Raw genomic sequence first — 27,153 nt, forward strand, 5'->3', positions numbered from 1 at the left:
ACGCCTCTGGGATTGTAGTTGCAGCTCCTTACCACTAGGCCACCAGAGCTCTCTTCACATATTACTTTTAAACAGTTCTCTTCCCTCATCTGTTTCAATGCAGTATAGATAATTTATCCCATCTCTCTCAGTCTCACCCCAACCCTGATGTCAGTCCTGTTCTATAACAGTGGCACTATGTAATATTTGTCTTTTTTTTTTATAATTTTTTTTAAATTCTTTTATGTGCGTGTACTGTCAAATCGGATCTGACTGGTACAGGAGGAGATTGTCCCTCCTTCCCCGGCAGAGCATCTGGTGGATTCTAACTGCAGTATTTGTCCTTTTGTGAATGAAATATTTCACTCAGCACAATGTCCTCCAGGGTCACCCATTTTGAATAATATGGCATGAGTTCCTTGTTTTTCAATGCAGCATAGTATTCCATTGTGTGAATATACCACAGCTTCTCTATTCATTCGTTTGTTGATGGGCACTTAGGTTGTTTCCAACTCTTTGCTATTGTAAACAGAGCCGCAATAAACATGGGTGTGCATATATCTGCCTCGTTGGCAGTTATGGTTTTTTTAGGGTCACTCTAATCCTTACAGACCTTTTATTTCTTTCCCTTTATAGATTTCTGTAAGCGTTTTTAAATTATTGGTTTGCTTATAAAGTTCATATGCATTGTGTTTCACACTATTCTTCATTCACATTGTGTTTCACACAATCACTCATGAATTATGTTTTATAAAATTAATCACCATTGGACCTTACCCATCATTATCCTGTCTTTTCACCCAGATCCTTCCTATTTTCTACGTTCCCCCCCCCCACACACTCCATCCACCAAACTGTGCAACCCTTGTGGTTTCGCCACTATCTATCCTCACCCTTCTGCGATACCCTTACATGTTTTAAAAGTTATTCTATTTCCCGTACATGTTTTAATACTTATCTATTTTTACAATAATGGTCTTATGTAGTATTTGTCCTTATGAGACTGAGTTAGTTCACTTGGCATGATACTCTCCAGCCTCTCCCAAGTTAAGTGGTATTTTTTTAAATCGTTGCTCCTGAGTGCTGCATAGTATTGCATTGTGTGAATGTACCACAATTTCTCAATCCATTTGGTTGTGGTTGGACATTTGGACTGGTTCCATATTCTTGCAATGGTGAATAAAGCTGCTATGAACATTGGTGTACAAATCTCCATTTGTGTCTCAGTTCTAATCTCCTTGGGGAATATTCCTAGTCGTGGAATAGCTGGGTCATATGGAGTTTCTATGTTCAGCTTTTTGAGGAAATGTCAAATATTCTTCCAGAGAGGTTGCACCGTTTTACAATCCTTCCAACAATGTTTGAGAGTTCCCACATCTCCACTTTCTCTCCAACATTTATTGCTTGCTGCCCTACTACAATTTGCCACAGTTACTGGGTAAGATGGTATCTCATTGTGGTTTTGATTTGCATCTCTCTTATTGCCAGTGATTTTGAGCATTTCATGTGTCTGTTGGCCACCTGAATGTCTTCCTCTGTGAAAGGTCTTTCCATGTTTTGACAGTTTTGTAATTGTGTTATCAGTCTTTTTCTTCTGAAAGTCCAGGTGTATTCTGTAAACATGTTATGGGACCCTTGTCTAAGGTGCTGTTGCCAAATGTTTGTCAGTGGTTATGCTTTCTTTTCATCCTAATGGAAAAAGTTTTTGATGAGCAGAGATTACATCTTTAGAAAGTCCACCCGTCAATTTTATCCTCTCCAAACTGTGCATTTTGGGCTCTATTTGGCAGTCTCTTTGTACCACAGGCTAAGCCTTCTAAACCTGGTGCCAGTTTGTCTCTGATGAGCATTGTGGTTTGGGGTTTTCCTCTCAGGTCTTAGATCTACCTTGAGTTAATTTTTTAGTGTGGTGTGAGATGTGGATCCTGTTTCATCTCTCTGCAGGTAGCAGTCCAGTCTTGCCAGCACCATTTGTTGAAGAGGTCTTCATTTTCCCATTTGAAAGGTTTTATTTCCTTGTCGAATACCAGCTGACCAGACAGATGGGTCCATTTCTGGGTTCTCAGTTCTGTTCCATTGGTCTATGTGCCTTTCATGGTACCAGTACCATGCTCTTTTCTTTACTACTGTCGTGTAGCAAGTTTTGAGGTCAGGGAGTGCTATGTCTCCCCCTTCATTTTTGTTTTTCAGAAGTTCTTTGCTTATTCTTGATCTCTTTCCTCTCCAAATAAATTTGACAGTTTCCCCTTTCAATCTCCTTGAAAAATGAGTATGGTATCTGCATTGGGATGGTACTGAACATATAGATTGCTTTTGATAAGACTGTCATTTTCATGATCTTGAGTCTTCCTATCTATGAACAGGGGAAGTTTTCCTATTTCTTTAAGTCTTTTATTGTATCTTGCAGAAATGTTCTGTAGTTTTCTTTGTACAGGTCTTTTGTGTCTTTAGTTAGGTTCATTCCCAAGTATCTCAATTTGTGGTTGACTACTATAAATGATATTGCTTTCTTGGTTTCCTTCTCCGAGTTCTCTTTGTTACTGCAAAGAAATCCCACTGGTTTGTTGCTTTTTTTTGTTGTTGTTGTTGTGTTTTTTTTTTAATTGATCTTGTATCTTGCAATCCAACTAAACTGGTCCACTAGTTCTAAGTTTTTTTATTGAGACCTTGGAGTTTTCTGTGTGTCATATCATCTGCATATCCAGATGCTTTTTATTTCCTTCTCTTGTTTGCTGTTAATGTTTTTAAATCATTTTTATCTGATGAAGGAAATGTCTCCTGTCATAATAATTGCTAGAAATTTTATCATGAGTTGTTTTTGTGGTTGTTATGTGCTGTAGAATTTCCTGCAATTCATAGCAACCCTATGTACAACAACTCTCAAGCATGCCTGTTCTAAACCAGTTTTACTGACTCAGACACAGCGACCTACATAGCCCCAGTTACTGCATCAATCCATCTCATTCGGAGTCTTCCTTTCCTGTGTTGTCCCTCCACCTTTCTGAGCATGATGTCCTTCTCCAAGGACTGGTCCCTCCTGGCCACGTGCCCAAAGTATGTGAGACAGAACTTCAAAATTTTAGCCTCCAAGGAGAAACTTGGTTTCACTCTCTCCAGAACAGACCTATTTGTTTTCTTGGTAGTCCAATTTATGTTCAAGACTCATCTCCAGCACCACAACTCAAAGGCAATTCTTTTTTTGTTATTCTTAATCATTATCCAGCTTTCTGATGCATAGCAAGTAATTATAAAGACCGTGGTCTGTATCAGGCACACCTTAGTCGCTAGACTGACATCATTATTTCTCAGTAATCTGGAAAGTTATCTGACAGCAGATTTACCTAATGCAATCTGTCTTCTGATTTCCTGACTGCTGGTGCCAAGAGTGTTGATTGTGTAGCCCAGCAAACTGATTGTTAACAACTTCAATCTTTTCTAAAATTATCATGGTGCTACCAATTTGTCTCAGTGGTGAGAATTTTTGTCTTCTTTATGTTATACTTTAGTACATATTGAAGACTACAGTCCTTGACTTTCTGCACCAACCGCTTCAGGTCTTCCTCCGTTTCAGCAAGCAAGGTTGTGCTATCTGCATAATGTAAGTTGTTCATGAATCTTCTCCAATCCCAATGCTATATTCCTGCTCATATAGCCCAGCCCCCCGAATAATCTGTTCTGCAGACAGATTGAAAAGGTATGGAAGTATCATTAGTAGGTATTTAATTTTACTAAATTCTTCTTCTATACTTATCAAGACAACCACATGACTTTATTCATCTAAACTAATTAAATCATTGAATTCCTACTTTAAATCAAGGACTGTGTAAATAAAGAAACAAAAAGATGACTACAACTATCATTTCAATCCACAAGAAGTTTATGGGGCAGTAGAGATAAAGGTAAATGTGCAAAGAATAAAAACTCAAGACAGAATTCAAGCCCACAACACAAACAAGACACTGGACACTGGGAGCCTTTAGGATGGACTTCAACAAGACACTTGAAAGTCATGATGCAGATAGTACTGAATGGGGATTTTGAAGAAATAGTTGAGATTTTAATAAGGAATATAAATTGGCTGGCTAGTAAAATGGAAGAGGGATTCTTGTTAGTAGAAATAGCATAAGCAAAAACACAGGGGCACAATGCTTAAAACTCTGAGAGGAGTAGATAGGAAACAGTGAGTGGTGGTGTTATTGTACACCACTGAGTTGCAAACAACCCACAGCTGACCCTCCAGTGGGTTTTCAGAGGAAGTAAATCACATGAGAAGAGATTGCCTATTCTTCTCCCACTGGCAACAGCTGGTGGGTTAGAACCATATGTCTTTGGGATTGCAGTGCAGCTGGTAAATTAATAGAAACAGAAATAGTATATTTCAGTGGTAAATATCAATGGTAGAACAATCTCCATGAGCCAGGAGGTTGGAATCCTACTTTATTTATCTGCATCCTCAAGGATATCTTCAAGATGGAAGCCAGGAAACTATATAGTAAACACATCAAATTAATACATTGTTGTTGTTAGATGTCATCGAGTTCACTGTGACTCACAGAGACCTTATGACAAAAGAATAAAAAGCTGAGTCACTAGTATAAGTGACAAGAATGCTTCAAGTCCACTGTTGAGGCTACTGTGTGACACTCTACTTCACCTTATAAGACTTAAACTCCAATAACTGGACAAGTATGCTATGTAATATCAAAGGTCTATGCTACATTGGTGCAAATGACTTGAACAACGGCAAGATGAAATTCTGTTGTTGTTTTCCTATAACCCCATGCCCATGTTCCAGAACAAAAGGCACATCTAAATTGGCAAAAGCAGTGGAGCCAAAGAAAGGAAGGAGAAAAGCAAGAGGGAGTACTAAACAGAAAAATTAATCAGAGCTTTTGTGCCAATTTGCTGTTTGGAAACTCAAATATGTAAATTAGAAAGCATTTATCGTAGAGATGACAACTTTACGACTGACAGATTCAATTGAAATTTGGGGGAGATTTCATGATTTTAATATTACTTTTCCATGCACCAACTGGTACATACCTGCAAATCATTTTCTTTTTCCTTTGATTTAATCCAAGTTTTGCCTTGAGTCTGCGGGTCTATCAGGAGTGGGTACCTGGTGGCCTTTGTCACAATAATCCCATTTTGAATGGAGAGGTCATCACCTGGTAATCCCTGCAGCCCCCACTCACCAATCTGAATAAGAAGAAATCAAGAGGGCCACTGAAAGAACAAGAATGCTTTCTCGAATAATTAAAAGTATTACAAATAAAAATAATATAAAAATTGGATGTTTTTAAATTTTCTGTTGAAGTTACATAAATGGGACCTTGTACCTGGGGTGAGGTGGAATAAAACTAATAAAAGTGAACTAAATTAACATTAACTTGGAAAAAAAAGTCTGTGATCTAATGAATCCTTTTCTTAATAACCCAAGACTGGAGTTAAGTAGCTCTTTGCATTGAACTTTCACACTTAGGAGGGAACGTTACAAAGCAATGCATATTGAACCTGATTTAGAGATGTTGGTTGCTGGGCATTTAGAGAACAGGAAGGTTTAAAATGTGGTGGGACTGAGTGGGTGAAGGGATCCAGATTGGTTGCATGTAGTGAAGTAATGATTATAATGAGATGTTGGAGAATAAGATATACTCTCAGGAACAAGCCCTAAAACATCCATCCCTGCCCTTTGGCTCTGCTTCTATGGGATAAAAGATGAATGTAGAACTAAAGGCAGAGAAATTAGATTAAATGAGAATTACATTGGCAGGAGATCATCAATATAACGAAATTTTTGTGAATGTTTCCTCCTCCAAATTGACAGTGGGGTTGCCAACTTCCCTCCACATAGTCAATAAAATTACCTCCTATCCAAGGAGCCAACAAGCCCTTACCTCCATTAAATTACCTCTAGGACCTCCAAAGGCCATAATTAATAAAGAATACCCTGCCTACTTTGCTTCGCCAGGGTCCAGCGCATCTCCCACACAAAATCTATTTCCCTATAAGGGAAAGATTCAACATTGTTTGAGTTGGAAAAGACTGCATTTTAACTGTTAAGTACAGATAACGTGAAATTAATACCTTGGCATCCCTAAGGAAATAGCAAGTGGGGAGCTTATTTACAAATCAGGCAAGCAGCTCATGAATACAAATTGCCTGGGAAGCATTTATTAACTACATGAGTTCTGTAAGATATACTGAAAATAGGTGATGCCACCCAATGCTCCACAAGGAAGGGGAGCATAGTGACTGTCACACAGTAATACTGAAACATTATGCTGTTCAACATAATGCAACAGATAGCACTATTTTATTGGATATTAAAAGAGACAGCCAATGATCATAAACAGGTTAATATGGACACTTCTGACCTAGGCAAGGCCTACATTTGCCGAAAACATTTGAAGAGAGTCCAGTGTCACAGGACTGGTGTACACAAAGAGCTCAGTAACAGCAAGCCCACAGCTCAAGAGTGTGCTTTCAGTCCACAACAGGATGATCAGTTTTACTTTGAAAATATAAAAGAACCTGCAGACCACAAAGAAAATTCTCCTTTTCTGTTTTCTCTCCTTTCTGGGAGAGTAAGGGAGGAACAAAGAAAGCATTTTCCCAAGCATGATGTTCGTCTGTACAAGCATGATATCCCTTTCCAAGGAATAGCCCCTCCTAAAAAACATGTATCAGAGATGGTGAGAATGACCCAAGACAGGACAGGATTCAGATCTGTTGTTCATAGGGTCAATATGAGTCATACTCAACTTGACAGCACCTAATAACAACAACATGCCCAAAGTATATAAGATGGAGCTTTGACATCCTTGCCTCCAAGGAGCATTCAGGCTGTAGTTGTTCCAAGACATACCAGTTTGTTTTTTGGCAGCCCATGAGATATTCAGTGCTCTTCTCCAACACCACATCTCAAAGGCACCATTTCTTCTTTTGTCATCTTTATTCCCTGTCCAGTTCTCAGATGCATAGCAAAAAAGACTATAACCTAGAACAAGTGCACCTTAGTCTTCTAAATGACATCACTGCTCCTCAGTAATTTGGAAAGGTCCCTGACAGTGGATGTTCCAAATGCAATACTGAGACATTACTAAAGCTATTAACTTGCTTATGTTATTAAGCTAAAACTTACTGTTGGAGGATCCACCAACATTGAAATAATATTCAAGTTTTCAGTGAAAGGAATCCTCCTAGATCTCAGTTCCATCTCCCATTGATCTTTAAGCAGAAGATTCCTAAATATCTGATTGAAAGGACCCAGGTAGGAAAGGAATCCAGTGCACAGCAGAATATCTCCTACAAGTCTGTTAAGGAAAAAAAAATAGACAAGACCCCCTCCCCAAAGTGAGTTTTCAGATATATTTTTTATATTATTCTACTATGCTGTTTGAAAAGTCACAGTGCAATACTATTTTTGTTTGGTTACCAGAAGAAATCTTTGTTTGCTGTCTGATTAATAATGCTTTGTAACCAGAGATGCAAAGACTTAAAACAAAAAAGCGAGGCCAGATGGAGTAGGTATATTTGGGGCAGGTCAGGGGCCTATGAAGAAAGCTATTAATGCCTAAATGTATCCTCTGCCCATTCATGGTTATATCAGCCCTGTTGAGATTCAGCACTAGTATTTAAAAAAAAGTGTTTAAATTGTGCTATTAAAGTGTCTATTATGTGTTAATTAGAAAAATTAAAGTCTTGATTAGCTTATTAACCACACAGTGAAGCAACATCCAATAAGACTAAATATATCCCTTTTTTATCATTTTCCTACTCTTTGATCATTTTCCTACTCTTCTGTTTCCCTCTCTTTAAATATTCTGAGAAAATCAACAAACATCAGCACAAGATACCCCTGTATTCAGAATGAGCCTTTGGTCTGTGGTACTTAAAATCATTGACATGAACAGTAAAGAATGGGAATAAGTATTTAAATTGCTACGACAAAGTGAAACAATTTCAGAAACACCCTCATACTGGAAAGCCACAATGTTGAACCCAAAAGGAGATTTGAAAAAATGTTTCTAGAAAATCCATTCATTTGCTGTTTTACCGAGTGTGTGATTTAAGCTTTAAGTGTTTTCTTAGGTGTAAGCACTTTCTTAGATGATGGGATTCAGAGATGGGCATGAAGGAAAAAGCACGTCATGATGGTAATGGATTTTCTGTCCACAGAGTGCTGTGCTGCTAGCCAAAAGGCCAAGCTTTTCTGGCAGTTCGAAACCATCTCTCTGTGGGAGAAAGAGCTACAGCTTCATAAACCCAGTTTGAATGTCTCAAAGAGATTGGCATTTGGAGTGATGACTAAGGAGGAGAACTAATACACTCTAAAAAGGACTAAGATTTGTACCTATTAATCTGTGCTTTGAACTCTTTACTCTGCTGAGTCCATCGAACCTTTTCTCCGCTCAGCCCATCGATGAGAGTGGAAGCTGCCTGCATCTTTTTCCGGCACATGTCAGCATCATTAAGCAAATCCTACATTCATAAAGTGATAATGTCTCAGAGAGCTTTCTTGAATGCTTAATCAAGGAACTATTTACACTCACACATAAAAATACCCTAAAGCTAGCTGAATTTTCAAAATAAATTTAAAAATAGAAGGAGTGAAACTGTTATAAACTCATATCATAATGTAATTATTTTGCCTTATGAAATTTCAGGAAAAACAATTGTATGAGATAATCCATATAACATAAATTACACTACATTTCTTAAGTTGTTTCTCAAAAGAGAATCAAACAAAAAAAAGAAAAAAACAGAATCACACCTTTAAAATTCATCACTTTAAATATTATATTTAATAGTAATCCTGAGTTCTTTGCAGGCTCAAAAGCATTTATTCCCAGAAAACTTTCAAGTGGTTGTACATGAGAGTCATTTCAAGTACGTTTATAAGATCAACCATTACATTTTCTGAAAATGTGGGTTGGTTCTTACACATAGGCGTTATTTAAAATTGTATATGTAAACTTAAACATACTCTATTTTTAAAGGAAATAAAAATTCAGAACTCATCACTTTGAAAATCTTTACTATTATCTATGCCCTTGAGAATGAACTTCGTGGCACAGTGGTTACATTAGCCTGCTAAACAAAAGGTCTCTATGCAGAACACACCAGTTGTGCAAGAGAAAGAGGCAGCTCTCTGTTTTCATAACTATTCCTTAGTTCCTCTATACGGCACTTCTGCTCTGTCCGATATGGTTGCTATGAGTTTGACTTCGTGGTAAGGTTTTTTTGGTTTTGTCTACCCTTGGGTATCTTTAAACCTATTAAATTTGCATGGTGAAAATACTACATAAAGTATTCTCTTGTGCATCTGTTTCCAACTTTGCATTCTATGACTACACTGACAGCTTGAAATCAATCTGCAGTGGTGGGAGTAGTTAAACCACAGAGATAAGCAAACACATAAACCTAGCCTCTTCACTAGGAGCCAGTTATTGAATACTGACTACCTGTACCACTGTTTACAGCCTCTTTTTTTAAGGCAGCTTTAGTGATAAGGAGTTTCACTTCCAACACAAAGGAATCTGGTTCAAATTCACCAGCAGCTCCATAAGAGAAAAATGGGCAATCTCCTCCTGTGTGATTCACTGCTTCTGAAAACCCACTGGAGGGTCACCCATGAGTGGGTTCAGACTCGCTAGCATATTAACAACAAAATATTGTTGACAAATCCACCACTGCTCCTCAGGAGAAAGATGGGCAATCTCCTCCCATGCAATTTTTGCCTCTGAAAACCCAAGGGAAGTTCAGCTATGAGTTAGTTCTGTCTCGACAGTACACAATAGCAACAATAGCTATAACAGAGATTACACAAAGGGGTGGCCTAGTGGTAAACTGTGCTGCAATCCCAAAGGCAGGTGGTTCAAATCCACCAGCTGCTCCACTGGAAAAGGATGGGCAATCTCCTCCTTTGTGATTTACTGCCTCTGCAAACCCAGCAGAAGGTCCCTACTCTGGCTCACTTGTCTCTCTAGTGACAAAGGCTTTATAGGCCCCGCTTGGGAAACTTCCCTTCCACCATTCAGGTCTGTGATGGTATTAAGGGATAGTGCATCCCACCCTTAATCTTTTTACAGCTTTTTGGCTTATCCTTTCATAGGGGATTACCGCATAATTTGCACATTTTATCAGTGCATTTAAATATTAGATTTGATGGTAATTCTGAGTTGTTTATAATCTAAAAAGCATTTATTCCCAGAAAACTCAAAGGCAGACATGCATGAGAATCATTTCAAATAAGTTTACAAGAACCAATTATTACATTTTCCAATAATGTGGGTTGGTTGTTACACATGGTATTTGTATTTTGGTGGTGAGGGCCGGAGATATGATTCAATCTATGATGGTCATATTAACAGGTCTTCCTTGTATAAGTATCATTTCTATCTACTTCAGGATAGATATTGAAATGTTCTTTTTGATGATGAACTTAGTCATTCCTCTTCAATTTATCAATCCTAGCACAGTTGTTGTGTCCCATCAAGTTGAAACTGACTCACAGATGACCTTCCAATAGGTTTTCAGGGGCAGTTAATTGAATGGGAGGAGACTGTCCATCCTTCTCCCATGCAGCAGCTGGTGGATTTGAACTGCATGCCTTTGGGATTGCAGCCTTCGCTTCTCACCATTAGGCCACCAGGGCTCATTCCTAGTATAGTAGACCACATGATTATCCAAATGAGATTGGACAATACCGATCTAGTTCAGCTCATCAACACCTAGGATATCAATCTTGATATGTTCCATTTCATTTTTTTACCATTTCCAATTTTCCTAGACCCATAATACTTCCATGTTCCATTTACTAGAGGGCATTTGCAGCTGTTTCTTTTCCTTTTCAGTCATGTCATGTTAGCAAATGGAGGCCTTGAAAGCTTTACTCAACCCACGTCATTAAGGCAGATTCTATTTTACTGAAGCAGCTCTCCCTTACTTGTATTTCCCCCAACCCTTACCTTATTTTGGGCACCTTTCAACTTGAGGGTCTCATCTATTTAGAGAATGTCAGACTTTTTTTTAAAAAAAAAATTTTTATTATTTTATGTGTGTGTGTGTGTGTGTGTGTGTGTGTGTGTATACCGTCAAATCGGATCTGAATGGTACAGGAGGAGATTGTCCCTCCTTTCCCGGCAGTGCATCTGGTGGGTTCGAACTGTGCGCCTCTGGGATTACAGTGCAGCTTCTTGACACTAGGCCACCAGAGCTCCCCAAGAGAATGTCAGACTTTTATGAAAACTTTTCACAGAAGTTTTCATGGGCCAATTATTCCAGAAGTGGATCACCACTGTCATTGTCTACAAGTTCCACTAAAATCTACGCACTATGAGAGACCCAGTAAATACGTGAAATACAGGTGGCTTAGCTTCCAGTAACAGTAACACATAAGTCACCACAGAACACAAACTGATATATTACTGACTCCCCACTTTATAGATGAAGTCACTTTTCCTAAATGACACACTAAATAAATAACTGAGCTAGATATCAAATCCCATTTTAAAACTCTAAACCCAGTAGCCTTTACGTTGTCATGTGGTTGTTGCTGTTATGTGCCATCGAGTTGCATTGTCATAGCTTACTTTTATAAACACTTAAATATTAGAAAACACAAGAATGCATTTTGAAGTGTCCAGGGTCAGAACAGGCAGTTATAGGTAGTACAATAAGGCTCAGGTCTATAATTTCACCAAGAATGTCTGTTTAGTTCCTAAATACAACACATACTTCTATAGAAGTTCATTATTTGATGGTTTCACATATTCAATCTCACCATTTTCTCATTCATTGCCGAATCAAATTTTGCCTGTACTTTATCCAGCTCGGCTTGCTTCTCGTCCAGCAGTGCCTGCGCCTTCCCTAACTCAGCATTAGCGACTGCTAAGCGGCCCTCTTGCTTTGCCAGGTTAGCCTTAACAAAAAGAAGTGGTTAGAAGAGAAAAGAACTGTGTCAATAAACATTCATGTAAATTTAATTATGAATATGCTACATGTTCAATAGAAACTATGAAGAAGACAGCAATGAATATTGCTGTTGTTAGGTGTCATCAAGTTGACTATAACTCATAGCAACCGTATGAAGAACAGATCTGAATTTTGACCTATTGAAATGGATATAAAGAAGGGAAAATGGCCCACGATGTAACTCAGAAATAACCTGTGAGTTTTTGCTAAGTGTTAACCAGTGTTTTTATTTTTTAATATTTCAATGTACTTTGTGTGCATTATGTGCCATCAAGTCATCTGTGACTCATAGTGACCCTATGTACAATAGCTCTGAAACCTGCTCTATCCTGAGTCAACCTTATTTTCCTTGACAGACCTACTGCCATTTCCCCAGTTACTGAGTCAATCCGTCTCATTGAGCGTCTTCCTCTCTTGTGCTGTCCCTCCTCCCTCCAAAGCATAATGTCCTTCTCCAAGGACTGGTTCCTCCTTGCAACATGACCAAAGTATGTCAGATGGAGCTTCAGAATCCTTGCCTCCAAGGAGCAGACTGGTTTCAACCTCTCCAGACAAACTTGTTTGTTCTCTTAGCAGTCCATGATATAGTCTATATTTTTCACCAGCACCACAGCTCAAAGGCATCAATTTTCATTCTATCATCTCTAGTCATTGTCCAGCTTTCTGAAGTGCAGCACGTAATTGTGAAGGCCATGGCCTGGATCAGGTGCACCTTAGTATCCAGACTGACATCGTTGCTCTTCAGTACTCTGGAGAAGTCCCTGATAGCAGAATTTCCCAATGCAGTTCATCTTTTAATTTCCTGGCTGCTGGTACCAAGAGTGTTGACTGTGGAATCAAGCAAACTAAAGCTGTTAACAAACTCAATCTCTTCATCATCTACCATGATGCTGCCAATCGGTCCAGTGGTGAAAATTTTTGTTTTTGTTTTCTTGAGCTTTAGTCTGTACTGAAGGCTGCAGTAAGCACTTCAGGTCCTCCTCAGTTTCAGCAAGCAAGGTTGTGTCATCTGCAAAACACAGATTGTTTTTGAGTCTTCTTCCTCCAGTATTAGTGCCACATTTCTCCTCATAGAGCCCAACCTCCTAAATTATCTGTTTCCACATATAGATTGAAAATATATGGAGATGGGATACATCTCTGGCATACACCTTTCCTGATTTTGAACTATGCACTGTTTCCTTGCTCTGTTCTGATGACTGCCTCTGAGTCCAAGTATAGGTTTCATATAAGCACAATCAAGTGTTCTGGGATTTCCATTCTTCTCAGAGTTAGCCACAGTTTGTTGTGATCCACACAGTCAAATGCCTTTGCAAAATCAATGAAATACAGATAGACATTCCTCTGGTACTCCCTGCTTTCAGCCAAGACCCATCTAACATTATCTATAATAGTACTAGAACCACAACCTCTTTTAAACTGAGCCTGCACTTCTGGCAATTTTCTGTTGATGTGCTGTTCCAGCTTGCACATGTTATCAGTGATACTGTTCAATAATTTCCATACTCTGCCGGGTCACCTTCTTTTGGAATGGGAACAAATACAGATTTCTTCCAATCAGTTGGCCAAGTGTTTGTCCTCCAGGTTTCTTGGCACAACTTGGTGAGTGCATTCAGGATAGTGTCTGTTTGTTAAAATATGTCAATTGGTATCAATTCCTGAGACCTTAGTTTTTGCCAATTCCTTCAGAGTAGTTTGAACTTCTTCCTTCATCACCATAAGCTCTTGCTTATACGTTGTTTCATCAAATTCTTCTGTGTCAGCCAATTTCTTTTTGGTACAGTGCCTTTGTATACTACTTCTATCTTCTTTTAATGCTTCCTGGATCATTTAATATTCTGACCAAAGTATCCTTAAGTATTGCAACTCGAGGCTTGAATTTGTTCTTCAGTTCCTTCAGCTTAAGAAACGCTGCAGACAAGGGAGAGAACTGTATAAAAGGAATGTATGATTAGGTATTATTGGCATGACTAGAGTCCAGAATAAGAGTTGCATAGTTAAGTGGTTGAGGGTCAAGGGGACTGTATAACAATGAAAGAACTTTTTTCCAAAGGAAGAAGTGAACTAGGGGTGGCGGCAAGGGGACAGTGAGGAAAATGTACAACAATGAATAAATGGGAATCCAAAATCTTTATAAACTTTCACTATAATCTAAAAAAAAAAAAAGAAAAAATTCTGAGTTTGGCTCCTTCGTCTGACTCTTTGTACATTTCATTATAATACCATATATGTAAATATTTTTCATAAACATTGTGATACCCATTACTTAGATGGATCATATTTTACTTTTAGACATTAGTTTTCCCCCTCATTATTAATTACTATAACTGATGCTATGACAAATCTAGTGGGTGTGTAATATTTGTGTATGTCTGTGTTGTGTGTTTACCATCCAATACTAGGACAATAGTTTCCAATTTTTCTGAGCCTTCCAGCATGGTAATTACTTGTGTCTTATGTTGTTGTTGCTGTTTACCATTAAATTGGAACCAACTATAGCTAACCTTCCAGCAGGTTTTCAGAGGCCATTAACTGTATGAGAAGAGATTGGCCATCTTTCTCTCACATTGCATCTTATAAGTTTAAAATATTAGACATACAAGCCCCAGAACCTTCTGGAATAGTTATTTGATAATTTTCTCATTTTATTTCTCAGTATTTGATTTATATGAATTTAGAACCTTTCCCCTGAATTTTGGAAATTTCATATAGATTTCCTAATGTATTTATGTAGAGAATACAAATTTTTATTTTCATTTTAAAAAATCTGCATACCTGTGACTATATGGATTAAATGGAGAATCTATTTTCACTCTTTTTGTTTGTTTGTTTTCTTCTTGATTAGATTTTTTTAGGGACCTATCTTTTGCACAATACTATTTCTTAGATTTACTCATTAATTATCTTGCTCTTCTCATCCGTAATACTTAATGTTATTTTTCTTAGTTCTATTTCTCTTTCATCACATTATGCATGTATGTGTGCTCATATGTACATAATCATATTATTTTGGCCACATCACAAAATTTTTGATACCTAGATTATTTACATAATTTCCTAAATGGAGTTTTCTGGTTTAAAACAAATATACAAACTTTACAATTTTACCGCATTAAAATCAGGAAATGAGATTCCAGTAAGTTTTGCTTTTTAGAATGTAAGCAATGTTTTCTTTTAGCTTAGTATACAAGATATTTTGATACTCATTTCTAAAATACTGGAACTAATATATTTGTTTATACTGACAAAAGTTCAAGATATTACATTAATAATATTGTATAAAATCAATACATATTTATTTATATACATCTTTATGTATTTATTAATTTATGACTATGTTACATAATTTGCTAACGCTCTTGGCACCAGCAGCCAGTAAATTAAAAGACATATTGCCATGGGAAAGTCTGCTGTTAGGGACCTCTCTAAAGTACGCAAGAGCAACGGTGTGTCTCTGGAGACAAAGGTGCGTCTAGTACAGGCCATGGTCTTTGCAATCACTTGTTATGCATCAGAGAGTTGGACAATGACCAAGGAGTATAGAAGGAGAATTGATGCTTTTGAGCTTTGGTGTTGGAGAAGAGTGCTGAAGGTGCCATGGACTGCTAAGAGAACAAACATAGGGTCGCTATGAGTTGCAAGCTACTCGACGACACATAACAACACAACAATAACAACAGTGCAAAAGGAAAATAAGAGACCCTATTTTGTGCTGATTTGTGTCTTCCGTACAAGAGGTTGAAATTCTAATCACTAATACCTATGAATATGACTTTGTTTTGAAATAAGAGTTTTTTAGGATAATAACAATTAACAAGGTCATATTGCTATAGGGTAGGTTCTAAACCGATGAATTCTGAATGGTGCAGAATGATGTCCAAAGAAAACCATATGAAAACAGAACCAGAGATCTAAGTGATCTATAAGTTAAGGAACATCAGGGATCATTGGCTGTTGTCAGATGTAGAAGAGAGGCATGAACAATTTCTGCCTCAGGACAGAAGTGACTAACAACGCTGATTCCCTGAATTCAGACTATTAGCTTTTAGAACAGTGTAACAACATATTTCTCTTCTCATATATGACAGAATGTGTGATACATAATACAAGTCACTTGTTTAAAAATTATGAAGACTTTAAGAGAATAACAGCAGAACATTAATCCAGGCATAGGCCCTTAGCATAGGGCCATGTGTGCACAGGTTGCACACTCATTAAGCAGTCTCTATGTTTAAGAGAGACTTTAAAAGAAAATGGAAAGAATACAGAGTTACTGAGCCAAAAATAATTGGTTGATGTCCAACCATGTTAAGAGGTAGTTTATATTCATGAGTCTGAGGTTCTTAAGGAAGAAGTCCAAGCTATATTGACTCACCTCATTGACACTGAGTCAGAACCAAATCAGAGCTGACCCTTCATTAGGTTTCTGAGGCTAAAGTGCATGGAGGAGATTGCCCAGCGTTCTCCAACAGAGGCAACTGGTGGATTCAAATTGCCAGAGAGGCTCAGACTTTGGGTTGGCAGGTCAATCCTCTATGGACTACATCACCAGAGTTCCTTGAGCTGCCCTGAAGGCACTGGCAAGAAACAAATCTCTTGAGATTGACAGAATGGATGCAATGCTAGAAACACTCATTGGTCTATGATGATAATCAACATAAACAGATCAATATATGACATTCTTTTAAAAGAGGATCAAACAAAAATGTAGAATTTATTGGAAAATGTCATTCATGTAATACTCAAGTAAACTTTTGCTGAAGATAATGAAAAACAGTTGCCGTAGTACATTCTGTTGAATTACCAGAAATTCAAACAGATTCAGAAGAAAGCATGGAATAACGGGTATCAGTGCTGGTGGCAGATAGATCTTGGCTGAACGCAGAGACTACAAGAAGGATGCTTTATCTATTTGGTTTTTATTTTAATTGAATATACAAAGGCGCTCAACTGGGTGGATCACAACATATTATTAATAACATTGCAAAGAATGAGAATTCCAGAACACTTAATTGTGCTCCTGCAGAACTTGTGTACACAGATCAAGAGGCAGTCAACCAAACAGAAAATGGGGACCCAGCATAGTTTAAAATCAGGAAATGTGTGTGTCAAGGTTGCATTCTTTCATCATACTTTTTCAAATTGTATGTTGTTGTTGTTAGATGCCATTGAGTCAAGTGTGACTAACAATTTCCTGCTGAACAACAGATCTGACCCAATCTTATCTTGTGCCATCCTGACAATCTCTGACCCACTGGAGCCCATTGCTACAGTCACTGTGTCAATTAATCTGATGGAGGGTCTTCTTTTCCTTTGTCAAAACTCAACCTTTCCGAGAATGATGTCACTGTCCGAGGAATAGCCTCTCTTACCAATATGCCCAGAGTATGTCCATATGAAGCTTTATGACTTTTTCCTCCAAGGAGCACTCTGGCTGCACCTTCTCTAAGACATATATGCTTGTTCTTTTGGCAGTCCTATGGGATTTTCACTATTATTCTCCAACACCACAGATAAGTGGCATAAATTCTTCTTCTGCCATCCTAATTCATTTTCCAGCTCTCAGATTGAAAAGACAATGGTGTGAATCACACACTTTAGTCTTCAAAGGGACATCACTGCTCCTCAGTAATTTGGACAAGTCCCTAACTGCACACTTTCCCCATGCAATATGTCTCCTGATCTCTTGCTGCTGAGACCAAGGATGTTGATTGTGGATGCAAGTAAGATGAAGTTGACGACAGTCTCCATCTTTTCTCTATCTAGCTGAAAGCAGGGAATACCAGAAGAATTTCTCTCTGTGTTTCATTGATTATACAAAGGTGTTTGACTGTGTGGATGATAACAAACTGTGACTGACTCTGAGAAGAATGGGAATCTCAGAACATTTAATCATGCTAATGCGAAACCTATACTTGGACCAAGAGGCAGTTGTCAGAACAGAGCAGGGAAACACCACATGGTTCAAAATTGGGAAGGGTGTATGCCAGGGATATGTCCTGCCTCCATACCTTTGCAACCTGTATGCAGAGCAGATTATTCAAGAGGCTGGGCTCTATGAGGAAAAGTGTGGCATCAGGATTGGTAGAAGATCTATTAACAATCTGCGTTATGCAGATGACACAACCCTGCTTGCTGAAACTGAGGAGGACCTCATGCACTTACCGCAGAGGGTCAAGGACTGCAGCCTTCAGTATGGATTGAGGCTCAATGTCAAGAAGACAAAGATTCTCACCACTGGACCAACTGGTAGCATCAGGATGGATGGCGAAGAGATTGAGATTGTTCACAGCTTCAGTTTGCTCGGCTCCACGGTCAACACTCTTGGCACCAGCAGCCAGGAAATAAAAAAACGTATCACGACGGGAAAGTCTGCTGTTAGGGACCTCTCCAAAGTACTGAAGAGCAATGGTGTCTCTCTGGAGACTAAGGTGCGCCTGATACAGGCCATGGTCTTTGCAATCACTTGTTATGCATCAGAGAGCTAGACAATGACTAGGGAGGACAGAAGGAGAATTGATGCCTTTGAGCTGTGGTGCTGGAGAAGAGTATTGAATGTACCACGGACTGCCAAGGAAACAAACAGATTCATCCTGGAGAGGGTTAAACCAGGCTACTCCTTGGAGGCAAAGATTCCGGGTCTTCGTCTGACATACTTTGGATATGTTATAAGGAAGGACAGGTCCTTGGAGAGGGACATCATGCTTGGGAGGGTGGAGGAACAGCGCAGGAGGGGAAGACCCTCTATGAGGTGGATTGATTTGGTGACTGGGGTAATCGGGATGGGTGTGTCAGAGGTGATGCAATTGGCACAGGATAGAGCACGGTTTAGGGCTGTTGTACATAGGGTCACTATGAGTCGCAAACGACTCGACGGCACATAACAACAACAACAACAACATCATAATGTTGCTTATCAATCCAGTGGTGAGAATTTCTGTTCTCCTGACATTATCAGACATAATCCATACTGAAAGGCTCTATTATTTGATCTTCCACAAGCATTTAACCCTCCTCACTTTCAGCAAGCAAGGTTGTGTCAACTGCGTAACATAGGTTATTGATGAATCTTCCTCTGATCCTGATACCATATTCTTCTTCATAGCGTCCAGCTTCTTGAATAATATGTTCAGCACATTGAATGAATAGGTACGAAGAAAGGATATGGCCTGAACCAGCTGAACAATAGATCTGACCCAATCTTATCTTGTAGTGTTCCCTTGCTCTATTTGTACAACAGCCTACCCCAGTCACTGAATCAATCCACCTCATAGGGGACCTTCCCCTCCTGCGCTGTCCCTCCACCCTACCAAGCATGATGTCCCTCTCCAAGGACCGGTCCCACCTTACAACGTGTCCAAAATATGTCAGACGAAGCCCCAGAATCCTTGTCTCCAAGGAGTAGCCTAGTTTAACCCTCTCCAGGATGAATCTGTTTGTTTTCTTGGCAGTCCATGGTACATTCAATACTCTTCTCAAGCACCACAGCTCAAAGGCATCAATTCTCCTTCTATCCTTTCTAGTCATTGTCAAACTCTCTGATGCATAACAAGTGATTGCAAAGACCTTGGCCTGTATCAGGCGCACCTTAGTCTCCAGAGTGACACCACTTCTCTTCAGTACTTTGCAGAGGTCCTTAACAGCACACTTTCCCATTGCAATACTTTTTTTTTTATTTCCTGGCTACTGGTGCCAAGAGTGTTGACTGTGAAGCCAAGCAGACTAAAGTTGTTAACAATCTCAATCTCTTCAACATCCATTCTGATGCTGCCAATTGGTCCAGTGGGGAGAATCTTTGTCTTCTTGACATTAAGCCTCAATCCATACTGGAGGCTGCAGTCCTTGACCCTGCAGCAAGCATTTCAAGTCTTCCTCAGTTTCAGCAAGCAGGGTTGTGTCATCTGCGTAACACAGATTGTTAACAGATCTTCCACCAATACTGACACCACACTTCTCCTCATAGAGTCCAGCCTCCCAGATAATCTGTTCTACATACAGGTTGAAAAGATATGGAGATAGAACACATCCCTGGCATACACTTTCCCAATTTTGAACCATGCAGTGTTTCCTTGCTCTGTTCTGATGACTGCCTCTTGGTCCAAGTATAGGTTTCTCATTAGCACGATCAAGTGTTCTGGGATTCCCATCCTTCTCAGAGTCAGCCACAGTTTGTTATGATCCACCCAGTCAACCTTGCTTACAGAAAGCAAATTATCAAAGACCACAATACAAAGTAAGTAATTCTCACTATTGAATCAATAAGTAACATTATGATAGATAGAGAAAATATTGATGTTTTCAAGGATTTTATTTTACTTAGACCCAAAGTCATTGCCCACAAAGGCAGCAGTCAAGAAATCATGCATTACATTATGCATATCTTCTGTTAAAGAAGTACTTTAGAGTGTTAAAAAAGGAAAGATAACCCTTTAAAGACTAAGGTGTACTTAACCCAATCCATGGTATTTTTAAAACCTCCTAGCCATGTGAAAACTAGACAATGAACAAGGAAAACTAAAGACTGAATGTTTTTTAGTTTTGGTATTGATGAAGACTACTGAATATGCTATGAACTGTAAGAAGAACAAATCTGGCTTGACGAAAGGACTGTGAGACTTTTTCTTACATACTTTAGACATGTTATCAAGAGGAACCAGTTCCTGGAGAAGGATATTATGCTTGCTAATGAAAAAGAGGAAGACCATTTTAAAAAGTAAAAACCTAAGACTTTTTTAATGAAAAAGATTAGACATTACTCTGTTCAGTGAAAGTCAAAGAATGATTCCTAACACACAAGGGAAAATTTCTGGGTGTTATTTTTGGGCTTTTAATTTCACAAGAGAAAGACTTAATTGAACTTCATATTATAAGAACTATTGGTGAAATTTGTCATGTAAAAGAAGAACTGTACATTTAAAAAAGACTGAACAGTTAACACTATCAGCTTTTGAAAGGTGTTAAGCCTGCCCAGAAGTCCAGCCTTGGCATCTGACAGTTCCCTCTCTTCTCCTCCTCTGGGTAAGCTTGTTCTTTGTTATACACCAGCCTTGGAGATAATAAAATTTCTTGTTCTGTGTAAAAAAAAAAGAGGAAGACACTCCAGGAGATGGATTGACACAATGCACAATGGTCAAAACAATGGGCTCAAACAAAGCAGTGATTGTGAGGACAGCACAGGATGGGGCAGTATTTTTATTTTATTGTGTAGAGGAGGTCACTATTAGCCAGAGTCAATTCAAGGGTGCCTAACAACATCAGGAAGGATCTATCAGAGTCAGGCTTAGAAAGGCTCAATGTCAGGTTTAGTTAGGCTCAGAGTTATTCAGTTAGTCTCAGCATGAGGTGAGGTTTGCTTAGGCTTGGTGTCAGGCTTAATTAGGCACCATCAAGTCAACTAAAAGCCACAGGGATCCTATGGACAACCTTGCCCTATCCCGTACCATCCTCATGACCTCCGCTGTGCCCATCATCACAGTCACTGTGTCAGTCCATCTCCTTGAGGGTCTTCTCTCTGCTGTGTCCCTCTAACTTTCCCATGTCCTTTTCCCAGGACTGGCCCCTCCTGACAACATACCCACGTTTCACCATCCTTGCATCTAAGGAGTTCCCTGGTTGTTCTTGCTCCAAGCCCAATGATGTTTGTTCCTTTGGCAGTCCATGGCATAGTCTTTGCCATCACGCCAACTCGATGCTTGCTTGATAGAGTAGAGGATTAGTGAAAAATACAAAAACTCTCAACAAAGTGGATTGACCAAATGGCTACAACCATAGTCTCAAATGTAGAAATGGTTGAGGATATACAGTTATGTTCCATGGGGTTACTATGAGTCAGAACCAACTTAATGGCACTGAACAACTATAATAACATATTTACACCAACTGTCACAAATTAACAGCTTATGCCATAATCACAAATTACAATATATTTTCATCTGCTAATTTCCACTTAACACACAAAAAGTTTTACACAAGCTGATGCTACTTGACTTATTGCATGGAACGTTATTACAATTAAATCTTCATTGTTTATCAGAATTTTTTATTTTTTAAAAGACAGCTGTGCTATATCATACATACTTTCCCTTGGCTCTATCTACATTTATAGTCAGGAGCTCTGGTAGCCTAGTAGTAAGGAGGTGAACCGGCAACCCAAAGGCACATGTTTGAAATCTACCAGTTACTCTGTGGGACAAAGATGAGCAATCTCCTCGCGAATGATTATTGCCTCAAGAAAACTTGCTGAAGGGTCAGCTAGGAGTTGGTTCAAATTCAGAGGTACAAAACACAGTAACATACATATTTATAGTAGCATTGTTATCTGCTATTTTCTCCATTTTTTCCCTTTGTTAAAATGGTCTTATTTTTAATTGTATTTTTTTTCTAAAAGCACAGGTAAAGAGGCGCTAATTTCTAGTAGATTTATTATGAAAGAAAGGGTAACCTCTCTCCACCTCTTCACCATTTCCTACTCCACAATGTAACTATATAAAATTCTTTTCAATTCAAGAAGGATTCAGGAATGATAGGTATATTTTATGATTTTTTGCATCTCAGAGAGTGTATTTCTGTTTCCTCAGACATGAAGGACAGCCTGATCAAGTAGCTGAGAGTGTGTGTGTGTGTGTGTGTGTGTGTGTGTGTAGATGTCTCTGCTTACTACCCAATACCTCTGCTGTGTCCTTGAAGATGTCCTTCTATTCCCTCATGCATGAAGGACAGCCTGAATTCTTGTTATTGAGTACTTGAACAACAGCAATTTCCCTCTCAAAGCTCTGCATATGCTTCCCCATTATTTTCCAGCATTAACGGCTATGAGAGGCTCACAACACTGATTTCTTTTGTAAACAACTTTTGATTGTTCACTTTTAAGATGCATAAATTTTTTAACTTTTGAAATGGAAAACATTCTATTTTTATAAGTTCTGTGTGGAATACACTAATAAAACTCAGTCTCTTAATCCAAAATTCAAAGTTCTAAGAAATGGCAAGTGTGTCTTATGATAATTTGAAGATCTTTTCACAATTTAGTTAATTTCTTATTTAAGCGAAAGAGTTGCTTTCGTTTCCTTGTCTCTGACCATGTTAGGGCTCTGGAAGGAATCAGAAGTACTGAGAAGACGTACAGAAAAAATTGTTAACAAGAACATCTACCTTTCTTAATCTACATGCTTTGTCTTTCTTTCAATAGCAGTAACAATGACGACTGATTTTTAAAAAAATAAGACAAACTTAAAACAATATTGGTTTATGGAGAGGTGGAAAAGAAGGAAAAAATTTACCTTCAGAGGCAGCACTTCCCTATTGATGCCATAAAAAGTCACCATAGCAAGTGTCCAGGACAGCAGACCAGCCACATTCCCACAGACTTTTTTGCCATTTTCAAAAGAGTAGTCATCCATATTAAAATATGGCTGTAGTAACTCAACAGTCTCCTCATTTATAGTGTCCTTGGGGAACTGCTGAAGGCTGAACAGAAATCCTGTTGCACTCATCAACTGAAAAATAGCACCACAACTTGTGACTTGGGAGAGAAAATAAATACCTTCTTCCTTGGACTTAGTATGTATTTCCAAATTGAAGTAACAATTGCTTTGCCCTGGACATATAAATCAAGCCTATGACAACAGCCACCTTAAATCTTTAAACCGCATGTTGTCTTCTGTTCTTTAGGGAAAGAGTAAGGAAGAAAAATATGTGTATATCCAGAGAGTTCTAAATGCCACACAGCTCCTCTCTCACCTTTTCAAACCTAGGCTACCAGTTCTGAACAGACTTCATAAAATGGAGCCATTCCGTTTTAAAATCTGTCCCTATTTAGATTTGGGGGGGTAGTTTAAAATAAGCTCTTTGATACACAAGAATTGATTATCACCTGTCAGCTTGTCTGGGCTGTATTGACCGTCCTTGGCTGGGGACACCTGATGCATGTTACAGGGATTACAAAGATAGATTCAACTTACTTTCAATGACTCTCCCCAGGATGGCTTGCAGCAGGGTTTTTCTGGATCCATAGTAACAGGGTCGATTTTCTTTTGAAACAGTAACAGAACACAATCCATAATCCTCATAATAAGATGTGGAGGTTTTGCAAGCTTTCTAACTGTGGCAATATCATTTGGCTTGATAGTCTGCATTTGGAGTTCAGAATAAATATAATCACAGTTCATTAATATTGCTAACCAGATGGAGATCTAACACTTCAAATAATTAAGGTAAAACCAGAAAATTTAGTGTCTCTCAAATTCTAATATTACTTCCTCAAAGGCATAAATTTCACAATTTTTGCACAAGTCTACCGTTACTTTGTCATTTCTGTTTGTTAAGTTTCTTCACAACTTTAAAGCTAATTCAAATTATCACCAACATTCCTTTGTCAATGCCCCAGGTCTCCTGAAGAGGGCAGAAAAGACACAATTACCCTTATCTAGAGGAAACCTGCTGTGACTGAAGCCTAGGAGTGATAGGAAAACAAAAGGAGACTCAGGAGGGAAAACATTCTGGAGCTGGTGAAGTCTTGAAGAATGGCATTTATTACTCAGCGAAGGTTAGGAAATGCATTCTCTCAAAAAAGAGGTACATTTATAAAGGTGTGCCTCAAGCAGGCTACAGACCTCCTTTGGAGATAGTGTGGCTTCAATTCCAGCACACCGCAATAAAGCAAATATGGTAATAGAGCCGTTCACCGAACTTTTCCCCCATCACACAGTGTCTATGAAAGTTATGTTTGCACTAGACTATAATGTGTCAGGCTGTAAATCAAAAGACAGGCAATTCTAATCCATCAACTGCTTTGAAGGAGAAAGACAAGTACTGCCCTAGCATAAATATTGGTAACCTAGTGGAGGGTCGTTAAGAATTGGAATCGATTTCATGGCAAGGGGGTTGGTTTTTTTGGTTTTATGGTCTCTTAAAGTGTGCATAACATTATAAAAAGCTTGAAATATCATGAAAATTACCAAGATGGTACACAAAGACACAAAGTGAGAATGTGCTGTTGGGAAAATGGTGCTAATAAGTGTGTTTAACACAATGTAGCCACAAACCTTCAATGTGTTTGAATGTTTGAGGAGGATGTCAGGAGAGGAAGCTCAAGGTATAGCCAGAAAGAAGCCAGGCCAGCAACAGCATTGATATTTCTTGAGTACATTAGATGTACCAACTAATTTGGACTCAACAGTTTTAGCTTACACTGATCATCCCTCAAGGATCAGTAGGGAGCTATAAACCCCATGGAAATCCAAAAATAGGTGAGTAAATTTACTACAGATCATTTATCTAAGAAAGGATGGTTATGAGAGGAAAACGTAGATCCACTACTCTCCAACGCAGCTGTGCATGCTGGCTTAGATTTCATCCTGAGAGCACAGAAACCCCAAGAGGACTTTAATAAATGAGTGTATTAGAATCTGTAGGGGATGGAGGAATCAAGAAAGTTTTACATAGAATCCAAAGCCTTCATGCTGTGCTTTAAACCAATAATCACCAGCCTTATTTCTCAATTCTCAATTCTCGGGGAAGGTTGAATTATGGAACAAAAAGAATAAATTTACAGGAAGAAAAGACTTTTTAAAAATTAAAAACTTAGTAAGGACACTCAGTGGAAATATCTGGTTCCAGACTCAAAGATTATTAATCCTACTGACTTCAGCTCCACTTTCTGTATACAGAATGGTCATAGTCAATTTCATGTATGGAAACACTACTCACATTCAAGGCTGCTTCTGCCTCCTCCAGTGCCGGCTTAGCTGCCTCAAGTTTGGTCTCAGCTTTCACTTTTTCAGAATCAATTTCATCCACAATTTTTTGGGCTTTGTCTTTCACCTCCTGTACTTCATTTTTCACTTTGGCTGAAGCCTGAGCACTGATAGTGACTTCTGCTAATACCTGTTAAATTGAGGATAGATATACATGAGAGCAAACAGAAGCCTTTCAAGCAATACTGACAGATCCGTATAATTTAACATTCAATATAACACAAAATAAGTAGCTGCAAATTTAGTTTCCATTTAAGTCATCTATATTTTAAAGTGTTTTTGGTTTTTAAAGTTGTCAGTTCTTAATATCTTTTATTTTGCTTGTCTTCATACAATCATTTATATATATTATTTCATTCATATACATTGTTTTCCATACAATCCCTCATTTACATTGTTTTCTCACAATCATGAGTCTATACCATATAATTGTTTTGTTACATCATCCTCTCAAGTCTCCATTGAATCTTTTCCATTCCCTCCTTCTCTCCCAATCACATCTTGTAATCCTAATGATTTTTACCCTTCTCCTTTTTTTACCCTTTTTCTTTTTTCCCTTGCCCCCAATGAGATACTGTCTCACCCCAGTAGCAGTAGCAAAGTTTAACAACACAGCAAGCAATAAATGTGGTGGGGGATGTTGGGAAATTGGAATTCTAAAGCACTGCTGATGGGATTGTAAAATGGTACAACCATTGTAGAAGGCAGTTTGCTGTTTACTCAAACAGGTGATCATAGGAATCTCTTATGACCCAGCTATTGCAATACGAGGAATGGACCCCAAGGAAATTAGAACTGAGACACAGAGATATTTTCACTTATGTTCATAGCAGCATTATTTACAATAGCAAGGAAATGGAAACAGTCAAAAGGTCCATCAACAATGAATGAATGAAGAAAATGGACTTCTTAACTGACTCAGAGTGAGTGTGAAACAACATGACACTGTAGGGTGCCAGGTAAGGATCAGCATATATCACTTTTTTTTTAGTTTGTTTATTTTTCATTTCAATTAACATCTACAGAGATTTTGGAATTCCATTCATTCATTGTTGCACCCTTCTCCCCGCACAAACCCCCCCCCCCATATCACTTTTGATGGAATAGAGAGAGAGAGTCTCTAGGCTATGACACATTTCAGTTACAATGAATTATACTTTCAATTCTTTGGGTTTTGTGGGGAGGGTTTTTTGGTACATTTAATCATGAGTAATATGTACCACCTATGGGTGGTGGTAAACATGGACTCGGTGACAGAAATGGAGCTGGAGAGAGAATGATCGAATTTTGCACAATCAATGACTTATTCATAGCAAATACATTTTTTAAGAGGCATAAACGCAGATTATATACGTGGATTTCACCTGATGGCATGCATAGGAATCAGATCGATTACATATGTGGAAAGAACCGCTGGAGAAGCTCATTATCAGCTGTGAAA

At 38.5% G+C, this 27,153-nt stretch overlaps 1 protein-coding gene across 1 annotated transcript in view; it reads right to left on the reverse strand.

Annotated features, from left to right (window-relative positions):
• The window catches only part of DNAH8 (dynein, axonemal, heavy chain 8), a 555,032-nt gene that overhangs the window by 171,173 nt on the left and 356,706 nt on the right, over positions 1-27,153 (reverse strand). The window contains 7 exon segments of the mRNA XM_006882162.1: positions 4,997-5,178; positions 7,124-7,295; positions 8,336-8,463; positions 11,768-11,905; positions 23,238-23,453; positions 23,919-24,086; positions 25,666-25,842. Coding sequence (XP_006882224.1) covers positions 4,997-5,178; positions 7,124-7,295; positions 8,336-8,463; positions 11,768-11,905; positions 23,238-23,453; positions 23,919-24,086; positions 25,666-25,842 — 1,181 coding nt within the window.

This window comes from Elephantulus edwardii, unplaced genomic scaffold, assembly GCF_000299155.1.
Source record: "Elephantulus edwardii isolate Elephantulus edwardi_28Jun2011 unplaced genomic scaffold, EleEdw1.0 scaffold00017, whole genome shotgun sequence".
In the NCBI taxonomy this organism is placed as follows: domain Eukaryota; kingdom Metazoa; phylum Chordata; class Mammalia; order Macroscelidea; family Macroscelididae; genus Elephantulus; species Elephantulus edwardii.